Source organism: Ipomoea nil, unplaced genomic scaffold (genome assembly GCF_001879475.1).
Source record: "Ipomoea nil cultivar Tokyo-kokei standard unplaced genomic scaffold, Asagao_1.1 scaffold3316, whole genome shotgun sequence".
Classification (NCBI taxonomy): Eukaryota; Viridiplantae; Streptophyta; class Magnoliopsida; order Solanales; family Convolvulaceae; genus Ipomoea; species Ipomoea nil.
In genome coordinates this window covers 288,165-303,408 of record NW_017619744.1, presented here as the reverse complement: position 1 = coordinate 303,408, position 15,244 = coordinate 288,165, and the positions used below count along the sequence as shown (strand labels likewise).

Genomic DNA, 15,244 nt, shown 5'->3' with positions numbered 1-15,244 from the left:
ACTTTTCCCTTACATTTTCCAACTCAATGGGTCTACTTTGAGAATCAATATCTCATTCACCCATTATCCGTTTTGAGCGTACAATATATCAATCTCTTCGTCTCACTACGAAGAATCCGAATCCACTTTCACCCGATCCAAATCGGAAGTGGACCCCACTGATAATTGTACCACAAAATAGCCACTTAACATGTCATTTTATGCCATTTTAATGCTATTTTTCCAACAATCCCCCACATGAATGAAAAATTGATTTTCGGGGTATTTTGAAATCGGAAACAACTGTGTTTAACGGTCGATCTCTGCATAGGATAGGTAGGGATCACTATACCCTTTGAACCTTCCCTTGTGAAGACATGTTTACTCTACTGGCTGTACGGTAGAACGCAATGTCTTTGAACCGACTGCCGTTTGTGTTGACGATGACATATCTCACACAGGAACCTCCCAACCATGCTCTGTTCTCATTAGTGTGCCCATTTTGGTCGTGGGTCACCGTCCTGGTTCTGCAAGAGTTTGTGAAGAATTGCGCCCATCAATTCTCCTTTGAAGCGACCCTCACTTCTCTCTCACATAGGTGATTCTTTTCCGAGTATCCCGCATACTCACACATGTCAACCGACATTCGAATCATTAAAGCATCAACATGCTAACCTTACGCGGGAGTCACTGTTTCTAACGAGGAGTGGTAGGGAGTCCGAGACCCCCACAGTGACACGCTCCGTTCCATAATTTAGTTGTCCCATTGAACCTAGGTGTCAGCTAGGTTGGGTATCCACTATAGAACTTTTAGTCCAAGGGCTTTAGACCCATTCCTCGTTCCAACTTCTCCACAACCATTTGCTTACCCTCGGGTTAGCGAGTTAGCGGCCGCTACGTTATCTTTTGACATCACGTAGTCAATAGAGATAACTCCCGTTGTGAGAAATTGTTTAATGGTATTATATCTACGACTTATAAGTCTAGACTTACCATTCCACATTTAACTCTGTACTTAACCAATTTTGGCTTGACTATCGCAATGCACACAAATTGGAGGTACGAGTTCACCATTAGGAACATTCTCGAAATAATGGCATAGCCATTCGGCCTACTCGCTCGCGACACGAGTGTAAGGCTCTCAGCTTTGATCCCGTTGGATCTTAGCTATCACAAATTCATTTCGAGAATTTCCGTCCAACCGACTGCACTGGCCTACGTAAGGACGTAGCCTTTAATGGACTTAGTATCCTTTGATATCCGTGCTATATTTTCCAAGTACAGCTAGATATCTCACTTAGTGCAGTCCAACGTCACGAGCATACCTTGAGTATCTCATAACTTTCACTATTGCCTTCTAGTGCATAACACTAGGGTTACTCGTATGTCACCGAGTTCGTTAACCACTAAGGCAATATCCGGCCTAGTACAACCCATTTGATACAATTAAACTACCGATAATCTGAATGTATTCTCCGTGAGAAGTACAATCTCCGAGATTATTGGCTAGTTGTACGTTAGTATCTAACGGTGTCCAAGCCACTTGATTAACATCCTTTGCAAGGATTTAATCAACACAGTGAGATTGGCTCAACACGAGACCATACAGTCTTCTCACAATTTTAATCCCGAGGATTAAATTTGCCAACCCCATGTCAAATATCAAATTTAACATGTTCAAGGTAGAATTGATCATTTGATCGTTACTACCCACGTTGAGTTTATCGTGTATAGACAAATAGTGATAGCCTCGTCTATCGTACGCATTACGTAGACATTTATCACATTTGTTTATACTAAACTCGTGACACATCATTGTATGATCAAAACCTACATGCCAAATACTAAGGCAATTGTTTCAAACCATACAATGATCTCACCAATTACACATTTTCTTTCCCTAGCGTGGAACCACAAAACCCTCGGGTTGTTCCATGTCTATTAAGAAAGCGATACATCCATTTCGATAAACTTCCAAGTCTCGCTAAACAGCTCTCGGAAGTATCATCCTAATGAATTTCGTTCTCATCACAAGAGAATATATATTGAAGTAATTGTGGCACTAACGTCGCATGTAATTTAAAAATTACAAGCTCGGCCATTTTACTTCGATATAACCAACCGGTTTTATCTTCCGACTAGTGGCACTAGCGTCGCATGTCATCTCTAGTTGGAATTTGATTTGCACCCCCCCCCCCCCCCCCGAGCAAGAGAGCCTCTATACTATACAATTCTACAAGCTCTAAAAAAGCTCTTGTATAAAAGGGGGGTGAAATCCTCTTTCCAAATCAATGTGGGACAAAACTCACTTTTCCCTTACATTTTCCAACTCAATGGGTCTACTTTGAGAATCAATATCTCATTCACCCATTATCCGTTTTGAGCGTACAATATATCAATCTCTTCGTCTCACTACGAAGAATCCGAATCCACTTTCACCCGATCCAAATCGGAAGTGGACCCCACTGATAATTGTACCACAAAATAGCTACTTAACATGTCATTTTATGCCATTTTAATGCTATTTTTCCAACATTTTGTATTATAACTTTGGTATTTAATTACAAGATAGTGTAAAAAGAAGACAATGGATAATGTAGTGATATAATTAATCAATGAATTTGAAGGTAATCAATCTTTGAATTGTAGAAAATAAAGATAATATAATTAATGAAATTATCTCTCTTTTTAATTTTTTTTTTATAATGAATAATTCTTTTTTTTTTTTTGAATAAACGCATTATAGACATCTAATTTTAAATTAATTAAATGCATAAGTATTAGTTTTTATTGTAGCTGCTAGTTTATTTAATTTAATAAGAGTAATAAAGTGGGGTACTTACTTTTCATCCACAACAATGAAGTCACTTATATTGATTTTTTTTTCATTCATTGTTGAGACAAATTGTTTGGGAGTTTGTCAATAACAATTGCTGTCAATAGAGAATGATAATAAATAATTCAAAATATATTGGCACAATAGATTTTGTTATAATGATATAGTAAAAATTAAGTTACAAATTTCTTCAGAAGCTTTCTTGCATTGATAAAATTCTGAGAATGATGTGTAAACTTGTTCAGTTGGAGCCGGTGGGATGTCAACATTGTCATTTATGTGGAAAATGCTTCTACCATTTTAGAGTCTAGGTTTAGTTTTATTTCTGATCAACAACTTTATAGTTAGATGAGAAACTATGGGGAAATCAATATGAGGAATGGAATAACTGAAATGTTGTAGTTGTGGAAAATTTAACAAGTTCATTCCATCAACCCCTAAAATGGAAATTGATTGAAGATTCCAAGCACGGAATGGTTTTAAGAGGATAAAATATGACAATTGTGAAAACAAGCATCTCAAATGGTTAAAGAAGAAAATAATGTATGATGATTAAAATCATTTGATTGTGTTAGCCGAGTTTAGCCCCTGCTCGATTCGAGATGTGACGTTGTGGCTTACCATAGAGAGATGTGGTTAAATGGTTAATGTCCACCTACCTATTACCAATTGGTTTTAAGTAGGATATGAAAACCAGGTACCATAGAACTCTGTGGTTAAGTGTGCTTGATTTCCGGCAATCCCGGGATGGGTGACCTTCTGGGAAGTAAGCATAGTGCAGTGCTGAGATCCATCAATTGGTATCAGAGCCGAGTCCAGTCCCAGGTGGGATGTGGGCGTAGGTCGGGCCAAGTCCAATAACTGGGCTTGGTGATCAAAGGGCGCGTAAGCTAAGGACCGAGTCAAGCATAGGTTGCGGCATTGTTGGGTGTCGGAAGAAGGTTCTTCTTTTTAGCTTCCCTCACACAGAAAGAATGCAATAAATCATGGATTCTAAATGCCTTTATTTTTCTTCCACAAGAACTTGTCTGGATTACAAGAATTAGGTTTCTGTCCTTGAGTTCTTGAATGTATCCTTCGGTAGCTGCATCAAGGCTCATATTCTCAAATTCCTTTACAAGTCCTTCGGCACCTCATAATTTTACAAGATGTTTCACATATATCTCATTATCTTCTGGAAAAATGCTCAAATATAAAAAACCAGCCTTCAAGTTGTAAGGCAAATGATTGTAGCTTGATGAGAGCATCCTTGAGCATTCTTCATCAATAGTTGTTGTTGCAAATGAATTTAGAGTTTTATCTATATTTTTCTACTCATATATTTCATTGAGTTTGGAAAATAGACCCACAACCACAACAATTGCCAAAGGAAGACCTTTGCATTTCTCAACAATTGGTCTTCCAATTTTCTCAAATTTAACACTTCGAGATTTGCATGCCTTTTCATGAAATAAACTCCAACTCTCACATTGATCTAACAAATGCATTTGATGAGAAAAGTGTTTTCTAGAACCAATACAAATAGCCACATCTGCAAAGCGAGTTGTCAACAATATTCGACTACGATTTTCATTATCTAGAAAGCAAATTTTGATAGCATCCCATGCCTTGTCACTCCATATGTCATCTATCACAATAAAGTACAGTAATTTTGCAATTCCTCATTTTAAGTAATTTGACAGAATTAGATGACTGATGTAGATTACTGATTGATTCAGATAAGAGGCCAATCAGTAATGATAGATCACGAAGAGAGAATAAGAGAAAGATAACCGCACAAAAGCCAAAGACGCAGAATGTTTACCTAGTTCGATACGGTGTGTATCTACGTCTGGGGGACGATCACATAGGCGTCCAATCCACTAAATCATAAACCAATGTACAAAGGTAGATATACAATAATCTTACCCAAGTGCCCCACACAAGGTTCAGACCCAGTCTACACAGGTCTAGTGGATTGTTGAAGATGGAGAGCCATGCATACAGAAGTCCAATGAAATCCCTTCACTTGGAGAGCCCACTCTGATGCAGTCAACTTCAATGACGCTCTATAAAGTTGTTCCCACAACAGTGTGATCACAGTGTCCTTTTGTTTAAGCAGTAATAACTCTTCTCAAGTTCATCATCTTAATCACCGTGAACATATTGTATTGAGAAGATTCATGACAATCAAAGATCTAATCTCATATAGCAGATATGGAGTGTTTCTTCTTACTTTCGGCGTAACCCTAATTCTCTTCGAATAAGGGTACTTATAGATCCTTCAATAACCACTCTCCATAGATGTATTTGATCGTAGAAGGTAGGACTATAAAAGAGGAATGTAATCTCAGAAGATTAGGTCCATACCTTTCTTAAGAATATACGCTGATCATCTTTCCATATGAGTCTGATAATACCGCGTAAGCCTTTTAAGAAACCAGCTTCCTAAATCAGATCTTCAGTGTCAGTCCTTCTGTTGTTGCTTCTGATTGATCAGTTATCTGTAGAGATAAACGGACAGACTCTAAACCTATCTTAGTATGCCATAATAATATTGCCAATTATAATATGGGGTTTTTGAACATTTAAAAACACTAACAAACTCCCCCTTTGGCTATTATTTGGCAAAACAACTCGACTAGAAACTCAAAGAGCTAAGATAGGTTATTATAAAGAAGCAACCCATATGTCCGAACCGATTACATAGAATGAAAACAGAAACATAGGGTCCAAAACAGTTTAGGATAAAAAAAAAAAAAACATAAACGCCCAGCCAGGGCCAGAAGGGACTCGAACAAAAACAAATAAAAAAAAAAAAAAAAAAAAAAAAAAAAAAAAAAAAAAAACTCCCCCTGAGTTCATACTACTCCCCCTTTTTGCCAATGGTAGCCAAAGATCAAGCATTGGAGGGAGAGCCACTGTCAGACTTCATAGGATCAGCAGCAGCAGCAGCTTCAGTCAGGCTCAAACGAAGAAGAACAGTAGCTAGCTCAGTACGGGCACCTATCAGTTGCTTTGCAATAATGTTGTGCACCGTCTCAAGAACAGCAACTCTTGCCTTCAGCTGTATGGAAAGCTGAACATCCTTAGCATGAGGAGAGTCATCAGGCACAGCATCTGGTTCAGGATTGGATGGGGCAGTCACATGAACAACATCCCGAAAGTGATATCCAGACAGAAGACGTTTATCAACAGTATAAAGCAACGTTGGGCTGATCACTTCACTGGGCATAGGCTCAAGGCCCTGAGTGGTAAGGATGCCAAAAATCAGATTTGGGAAGGGTAGTCTTACCTTCTGTTCGCGTGGGTGAATTAGGGTGAGGATGTGATACTAAATCCATTTGCCCAGATCAAGTTGCATCTTTGTTCCAATTCGAAATAAGAACCCAGCCAGAGGCTTGCCAACTGTGTGAAAATGGGCTGATGGGAGCCAGTTGTGAAGAGCTAGGCGGTGTAAAATCACATATCTGGACGTGAGATGGGAGCTTTGCAGATAGTCCTTGTCACCCGTAGGCCATGATTTTGTCTGCCCACCGGTCAGAGTTCTGGCAACTAAGTCCCAGTCAGTAACAGCTTCTTCTTGAACTGCTGGCAAACCATAGTATTCATTAATCATATCCGGCCCAAAAACCTACCACTTTCCTCTGATAAAGATTTGCATCGGTCGTGGCCCTGTGAGAACGTCAATCTCATCATTGAGATTGCAATAGAATTCATATGTGAGCAGCTTAGAGTAAGGGCAGATGTCCGTGACATTTTTCAACAATCCGACTTCAATCAGCAAGGGCAGAATGTCACAAACGGAGTTCAGCTGGTTCTTGTCTACCGATCTTTGAACAATAAGATCCCTTCTAACCATAGTGGCCCATTTGGTTTGTGCAGCAGGAGATACAAACTGAGGCCGGTAAACAGATGGGTCAGTTTCTTCAACAGGTGGGACTTCAGGGGTGATACTTCGACCTCTTGATCGTGTGGATGGCTTCCCTTTTCTGACAGAAGGGGCTGGTACAGAGGTAGCTTGAACAGCAGTAGATCCTTTTTGCTTAACAGACGATCGCAGAGTCTTGAACACTTGTTGAACAGGCGGGTTTCCTTCAGGATTAACATTCTCACTCGACTTTCTCTTCTTCTCAGGCTGATCCACATCAGCATTATCATCACCGGTCTCAACAACAACCTTTACTGGGACATTCTTCCTTTTTGACCGTCTTGTTTCCTTGGTTGGGGACTGAACCGGAGTCACAGAGTGGCTAGAATCAGAAACATTTGCAGACAAGCTTCCAAAAATATTCGAAATCTCTCGAATTTTGAAATTCGTGGAGTCAGGATGAGCAGTTACCTCAACAGTTGGAACATCAGGTTGAAGTGCTTGAGATCCATACACTTCAGCCAGTATTTTATCATCTTCACTGGAGGATTCGGAAGGATAAATCACTCGATATGGTTGAGGGATGGAATCAGATGGTCGCCCAGCAAAGTGTCGCACATGTTCCAGACTCTCTCCTAAAGATGTTGCAGTGTAAACAGGAATTCCACCTGTTTTCTCAGACTTGTGGGGGCTTGATAAATCAACAGTTTCAACAGTAGCAGGTAAAATAGGAGTATCAACAGCAGAGCAAGTTTCTTTAGTGTCAACAACATTCTCAGCAGGAGACAGATCAATATTATCAGAAGAGTAAATGACTAAACTCAGTGGATTTAGCTCATCAGAGGTCTTTGCTTTCTCATCAAACACATGCAAGACATCAGTTTTCATACCAACAGATTCACTCAAAGGCAGAGATAAAGAATCAACATTCATAAGAGGCTTCTCGGAATCCAAAGCAGTTAAATTTTCAGAAATAACAGGCACACAAGATGGGGTAGCAGAAACATCAGGTTTATCTGGTGAAATTTCAATAAGAGTTTCAGAATAGTTTGACCTGTTTCGGAGGATCTCCTGTCTGTGTGTTGCCTCTTTTTGAGCAGCTGCGATATACAGGGGTTGCGCCTCCGCTTGCCGTCGAGAGGCCTCAACCAATTCTACGGCTCGATGTGCAAAGTATTGAAGGAATGCCCCGGCCCGATTTCCATCCAAGGGTTCTGGAATATATACTGGAGAAACTTCATCACTGGCTTCAGAAACCATCATAAGCAGTTCAGTCGCATCATCTTCAGACCATTCTGCATAAAACTCTGGGTAATAGGTCATCACAGTTACTAAAATCTCGTCGCGAAGCAGAGGATCAAGTTTGAGCTTCTTCTTCATAGCAAACTGCATCAGCGTCTGAATATGCTTAAGGGCCACCTCCGGAGAGTGTGTCTTGCTTCCAAGTTTGATAATGATATTTCTTACAGGGTCTGCCATTGAAGGTTATGTGCGAAGAGAAGAGCAGATCACTGAAGGCAGATATGCAAGAGAGATAGAAAGTTGAGAGCTGTGGTGATCGAAGATGTGTTTTTCTTCTTGACCCGGTATCAAATAGGTTTAAGGGTGATGAACCCTAATTAATGCGGCTTGTCAAATATCATGCAGACGCGATTGATTAACACAACGGTACAGCTCTTTTTTAGGAAGGAAACGGAACCCAAGGAAATTTGAAATTCGAAAAGAAATTAAGATCTTTTAAGATATCTCTGAGAAACATAATGTTAAATAATCTTCTTAACATAAATAGAGAGGAGACTTTAAGGAAAGTCAAATCATAACACTGACCCGTATACACCAACTCCTCTCTGACGGAGCAACTGCTTTAATCAGTCAATTCTGCAAATTCCCAGAGCAGATCTGAGAATTTCAAAACGATTAGCATCCAATGGCTTAGTCAGAATGTCCGCCAGTTGTTTGTCAGTCTGAATGTATTCCAATTCAATTTCCTTGGATTCAACCAGGTCTCTGATGTAATGATGCCTGATGTCAATATGCTTCGTTCTGGAATGTTGAACAGGATTCTTGGAGATGTTAATAGCACTAACATTGTCACAGAAGAGTGTCATTGTTCCTTGAGTAAGACCATAATCCAGAAACATCTGTTTCATCCATACCAACTGAGTACAGCAACCACCTGCAGCTATGTATTCTGCCTCTGCAGTGCTTAGAGAGATTGAATTCTGTTTCTTGCTTAGCCATGATACTAAGTTTTTACCAACGAAGAAACATCCTCCAGAAGTACTTTTCCGATCATCAATATTTCCTGCCCAATCAGCATCACAGTATGCAACCAGATTCAGTTCACTGTCCTTGGAATACCAGAGTCCATACTGTATCGTTCCTTTAATGTACTTCAGAATGCGTTTTGCAGCTATCAGATGAGATTCCTTTGGATCAGATTGATACCTTGCACAGATTCCTACACTGAACATTATGTCTGGTCGACTGGCAATTAGATACAGTAGACTGCTTATCAAGCTACGATAGACTGTGTTATCCACTGATACACCAGTTTCATCTTTCGATACTTTTGTAGAGGTGGAGATAGGTGTTCTGGAAGATTTACATGTTTCCAGATCAAACTTTTTGACAAGATTTTTAGCATACTTCTCTTGCGAAATAAAGTATCCTTCAGAACTTTGCTTGACCTGTAGACCTAGGAAGTATGTCAGTTGACCAACCATGGACATTTCAAACTCTTCCTCCATTACTTTTACCAACTCATCAGTGTATTTCTGCAGGGTTGATCCAAACACAATGTCATCAACATAGATTTGAGCTATGGTTACATGACTTCCAGTAGTTTTTACAAATAGAGTTTTGTCAAGACTTCCGCGTTTATACCCATGTTGGAGCAAATACTGTGTCAGTCGTTCATACCAAGCCCGTGGGGCTTGTTTAAGACCGTAGAGAGCTTTTCAAAGCTTATAGACATAAGTAGGGTGTTCTGGATCTTCAAAAACCTTAGGTTGAGCCACATAGATATCTTCATGGAGATACCCATTCAGAAATGCTGTCTTGACATCCATCTGATATAACGTAAATCCCAAAATGCATGCGACAGCCAGCAAGATTCTGATTGACTCGAGTCTAGCTACAGGAGCAAACGTCTCGTCATAGTCAATCCCTTCAATCTGAGTATAACCTTGAGCAACTAACCGAGATTTGTTTCTGGCTATATTCCCGGCTTCATCAGTTTTATTTTTAAAGATCCACTTCTTTCCAATTACGTTGACACCATCAGGTCTTGGTACAAGATTCCAGACATGATTCCGCTCAAACTGATGTAGTTCCTCCTGCATTGCCTTGATCCACAGATCATCCTGTAAGGCTTCTTTGACATTTCTGGGTTCTATCTTTGAGGTATAGCAAGTAGACCCAGATATTTCTGTCAGATTATTTCTTATTCTGCTTCTGGTCTTCATCCCATCTGATGGATCTCCTATAATGTTATCTGATGGATGGTTTTTCCGAGTTCTGGTGGGCTTGTCTTTACCAACATCATTCATGAGATCTATCTCCTGTTCCGAACTTTCTTGATCTTCATCTGACGAATCTTGTGGTTTGAGTTGACTGTTGTTATTACTCGCATCTGGATCACTTAGAGAAGACTCTATCACCGTTGAGTCTACTGATTCTTCTGGGTTGTCATCGATAACCACGTTCACTGACTCCATCACAGACTGAGTCCTCTTGTTGTAGACTCTGTAGGCATGACTATTCGGAGAGTATCCAAGGAAGATGCTCTCATCACTCTTGGGTTCGAACTTCCCTCTTTGTTCTCTATCAGCTAGCACATAACACTTTATTCCAAACACATGAAAATTTTTCAGATTTGGCTTCTTTCCCTTCCAGATCTCATAAGGAGTTTTCGTTGTTCCTGGTCTAAGATAGACCCTATTTATAGTATGACACGCTGTGTGAACTGCTTCAGCCCAGAAGCGTTGTGGCAGATGTGAGGCATGTAGCATGACTCTAGCCATTTCCTGTAAAGTTCGATTCTTTCTTTCTACTACTCCATTCTGTTGAGCAGTTCTAGGAGTTGAGAACTCATGTGATATACCATGCTCGGAGCAGAAGTCTGAATATAGTGAGTTCTCAAATTCCTTTTCATGATCACTCCTCAATCTCTGATCTTTTATAATGGACTCATCCTTTTCCTTCTGAACTCTTATGCACAGAGTCTTAAAGGCCTTGAAGGCTTCTGTTTTTTCTCTCAGAAAGTATACCCAGCTGTATCGAGAGAAGTCGTCCACACACACAAATATGTATTTCTTTCCCCCAATACTTTCAGTCTGTGTTGGCCCCATGAGGTCTATATGGACAAGGTCTAGACATTTCTCAGTGGTGATACCTTTTATTGCTTTGTGTGGAGTTCTGATTTGTTTCCCAATTGCACATGCGCCACAGATTTTTTCAGGATCAATTCTGATCTTAGGTACACCTTTTACTGCTTCCAATTTTATCAGCTTATCCATATCTCTGAAGTTTATGTAACCCAGTCGTCTATGCCAGAGTTTTGATTCATCAGACTTGGATAGATGACAAGCAGTTTCATTTGTCAAAACATAACAATTGTCTGAGGACCGAGTTCCTTCCATGACAAGTTGATTTGCTTTGTCACTAACTCTGCAGCAATTACGATCGAAGCACACATTCCAATTTTGATCACACAACTGACTGATGCTAATTAGATTCGCTTTCAACCCACTGACTAGCAGGACTTCTTCTAATTGAGGTAAGCCTGGTACATTTAGGATACCTTTTCCCACTATTTTACCTTTTTGTCCATCTCCATATGTTACAGCTCCACTGCTGGATTGAACAGCCATCAGACACTTAATATTTCCAGTCATATATCTGGAACATCCACTGTCGAAATACATCTAGCATCAGTTGTAGATGCAGTCAGAACAATGGTGGGGGTAGCAGATGACCTCTGACTTTCTGACCCAAACCTGTCTAGTGAATGGTGTAATAGTCTTATTCTGATATTTTTCCTTCCTTTGATCTCTGTAGAAAAAATAACACTCAGGTCGAGTATGACCTTTTGTTTGACAGTAGTGACAAATGGGAGTGTTATATTTAACTTTGACAATCTTATTTTTAAACCTCGAATAATGAGATTGATGAGTTGATCTGGCCAGGTTAGTATCAGTATTTTGATCGTACCTCCTTCCCTTATTTTGTACTGACTGAGATGACTGTCCTTGTTCATACCTGTGATCAGTAGTGGTCTTAGACATTCCCTCTTTGATGAACTTTGGTGCGTTATTCGAAGACTCTCCTTGTTCAAATCCCAGACCCTTTTTATCATTAGGATTTCTGCCAGAGTCTAGAATTTTATCTAAGGTAGATGTGGTGTCCATCATCTGGATATTTTTCTTCAAGCTCTCCAATTCCTTTATTAGTTTTCCTTCTCTGGACTGTATCTGAGTGATGAGATCTTCTTTTATGACCAATTCTGCATTCAATTTCTTTAGAAGATCATCTCTTTGCTTCAGCTCGTCATTCAGATTCTTATTCACTTTCACAAGTTGTTCCCAGCTAGCAACAAGTTTTGCAAATTCTGTCTCAAGTTGAGTATGTCTCTCTTCAAAATCATCAGCTGATATGTATGATTCTCCATCAGATTGATCACCGTCTGATTCCTCCTCATCATCACTAAGAGTAGCTACAGACATAGCCTTTTTCCTTTTAAGATATGTTGCACATTCAGCCTGTATGTGACCGTGTCCTTCACATTCCCTACATTGCACTGACCGATTGAGGGGTTTTCCTGTGTCTGTGGAACTGTTTCTGTTTTGTCTTGATCGCCCAGTCTGAGATTGATTGTTTTGTGAAAAAGGTGTTGTTTCTACCTTTTGATATGAGGAGTTGTTGCCTTTATATTGTGTCCTGGTAGGCTGACCTTGACCCTTTCTGTTGAAACCTTTTAAAATTTTCTTGAAGTTTTTGGTTAGAAGAGCTAAGGTTTCATCATCTATGTCGTCTGTGTCAGATTCTCGATCAGCCTCAGCCACAAAGGCTACCGACTTTCCTTTCCTGTTGCTTCCAATATCATCATCAGCAAGAACTTCCAGTTCTTATGTGTGTAAGCTTCCCATGAGTTCTCCGACAGTCTTCTTTTCCCAACCTGTGTGTTCCTGAATAGCAGTTACTTTCATTCGAAAGCGTTTAGGTAAAGATCTAAGAATCTTTTTGACCACTCTCTCATCAGTGAATGGTTCCCCAAGAATTGAGGCTCGATTCATCAAGATCTGAACCCTACTGTGGAAGGTCGAAATGGTTTCGTCTTCAATCATTCTGAGTGCTTCGAATTCTGACAGAACCATTTGCAGCTTTGACTGTTTGACATCACTGGTTCCTTCAAATCTGGTTTCAAGAATTTCCCATACCCGTTTAGCCTCTTTTACTCCTGTAACAAGCGTAAAAACAGATTCATGCAGTGATCCTACAATTGAGTTCAATGCTTTGTTGTTCAGATCAGAGGCATTCATTTCATCATCTGTCGAAGTCTCCATGGGTTTTTCTTCAGCAACTCCTTGCGCATTCTGAGTAGTAGGCCGACTCCACCCAGTTAGAATGGTGCGATAAACCCTGGTATCTTGTGCTTGAAAATATATCTCCATTCGAGCCGTCCAGAAAGAGTAGTTGTGACCATCTAGTTTTGGCGGTTTCATACTTGCGTCCATCCTGAATACAACAACCAGGCAATGAACACACAGAGAGACTCGCACAAAAACAGAGAGAATGCAAAACTAAAACAGCCCTTCGGATCAAGTCACTATGTAGACATAAAAGCTCTGATACCACATGTAATTTTGCAATTCCTCATTTTAAGTAATTTGACAGAATTAGATGACTGATGTAGATTACTGATTGATTCAGATAAGAGGCCAATCAGTAACGATAGATCACAAAGAGAGAATAAGAGAAAGATAACCGCACAAAAACCAAAGACGCAGAATGTTTACCCAGTTCGATACGGTGTGTATCTACGTCTGGGGGACGATCACATAGGCGTCCAATCCACTAAATCATAAACCAATGTACAAAAGGTAGATATACAATAATCTTACCCAAGTGCCCCACACAAGGTTCAAACCCAGGCTACACAGGTCTAGTGGATTGTTGAAGATGGAGAGCCATGCATACAGAAGTCCAATGAAATCCCTTCATTTGGAGAGCCCACTATGATGCAGTCCACTTCAATGACGCTCTATAAAGTTGTTCCCACAATAGTGTGATCACAGTGTCCTTTCGTTTAAGTAGTAGTAACTCTTCTCAAGTTCATCATCTTAATCACCGTGAACATATTGTATTGAGAAGATGCATGACAATCAAAGATCTAATCTCATATAGCAGATATGGAGTGTTTCTTCTTACTTTCGGCGTAACCCTAATTCTCTTCGAATAAGGGTACTTATAGATCCTTCAATAACCACTCTCCATAGATGTCTTTGATCGTAGAAGGTAGGACTATAAAAGAGGAATGTAATCTCAGAAGATTAGGTCCATACCTTTCTTAAGAATATACGCTGATCATCTTTCCATATGAGTCTGATAATACCGCGTAAGCCTTTTAAGAAACCAGCTTCCTAAATCAGATCTTCAGTGTCAGTCCTTCTGTTGTTGCTTCTGATTGATCAGTTATCTGTAGAGATAAACGGACAGACTCTAAACCTATCTTAGTATGCCATAATAATATTGCCAATTATAATATGGGGTTTTTGAACATTTAAAAACACTAACAAGTACCTTTGATGCATCAAACATTGATATACTTTTTCCTCTATGTCCTTTGTAGTGTCACAATCTACATAGCCTATTGATTCAAGAATATCTGTGAGCATATGTGTCTTGTTATGATGTTGCGATGCAACAACCCAAGCTCGCTTGTTAAAGTGGGAGGCAATCGATGGATCATCATATAACCGTTTAGCTAACGTTGTCTTGCCAATACCTCCCATACCTTTAATCGAGACAATTTCTCGTTGTCTTGACGGATGTTCAATTAGCATCTTCTTCACCATTTGGAACTCATTGTTTTTCCCCACCATTATGTCCTCGGAGTTTGAAGCACTTTCGGAGGAATCCTCCATCATGATAACTTCATCACCATTGGTAAAAGCACCAAGTGTTGTTGTTTTCCTTCTTTTCAAGGCTATGGAATACTTGTATTCCATCTTGACTTTCCACAACTCTTCCTTGATGGTGTCAATGTCTTCTATTGCTTGTTCTAATATACAAAGAAGTTTGCAAGAATGACAAGTCTTTGTTGCAAGGGATGAGTTCTTTTTCTAGTATGATTGGACGGGGCTTAGATTGTAAGAACTCAAGCTCTATGGTCCTCATAAGAGAACATACAGATACGCAGGCCATTCTTCTCGATCTCTTTCCTTCTGTATGTAATGTAATTATGACTACTTAGATTGTTTTCTGCTGACTTACTTTAATTTGTGTGTAATGACAATATGCATTATATGGTGGCTTTAATTTGTTGTTAAACATATGAGACACAATTGTTTTATTTT

General features: G+C 39.7%; 1 protein-coding gene across 1 annotated transcript; it reads right to left on the bottom strand.

The window, feature by feature from the left end:
• Nucleotides 1-3,970: 3,970 nt before the first annotated feature.
• On the bottom strand, nt 3,971-14,981 carry LOC109169624 (disease resistance protein RPP13-like). Its single transcript, XM_019318503.1, has 2 exons — nt 14,469-14,981; nt 3,971-4,459 (listed from the first exon to the last, which is right to left on the bottom strand). The coding sequence occupies exons 1-2, from the start codon at nt 14,894-14,896 to the stop codon at nt 4,126-4,128; spliced, it is 762 nt and encodes a 253-aa protein (XP_019174048.1). The 5' UTR covers nt 14,897-14,981; the 3' UTR covers nt 3,971-4,125.
• Between the last annotated feature and the right edge of the window lie 263 nt (nt 14,982-15,244).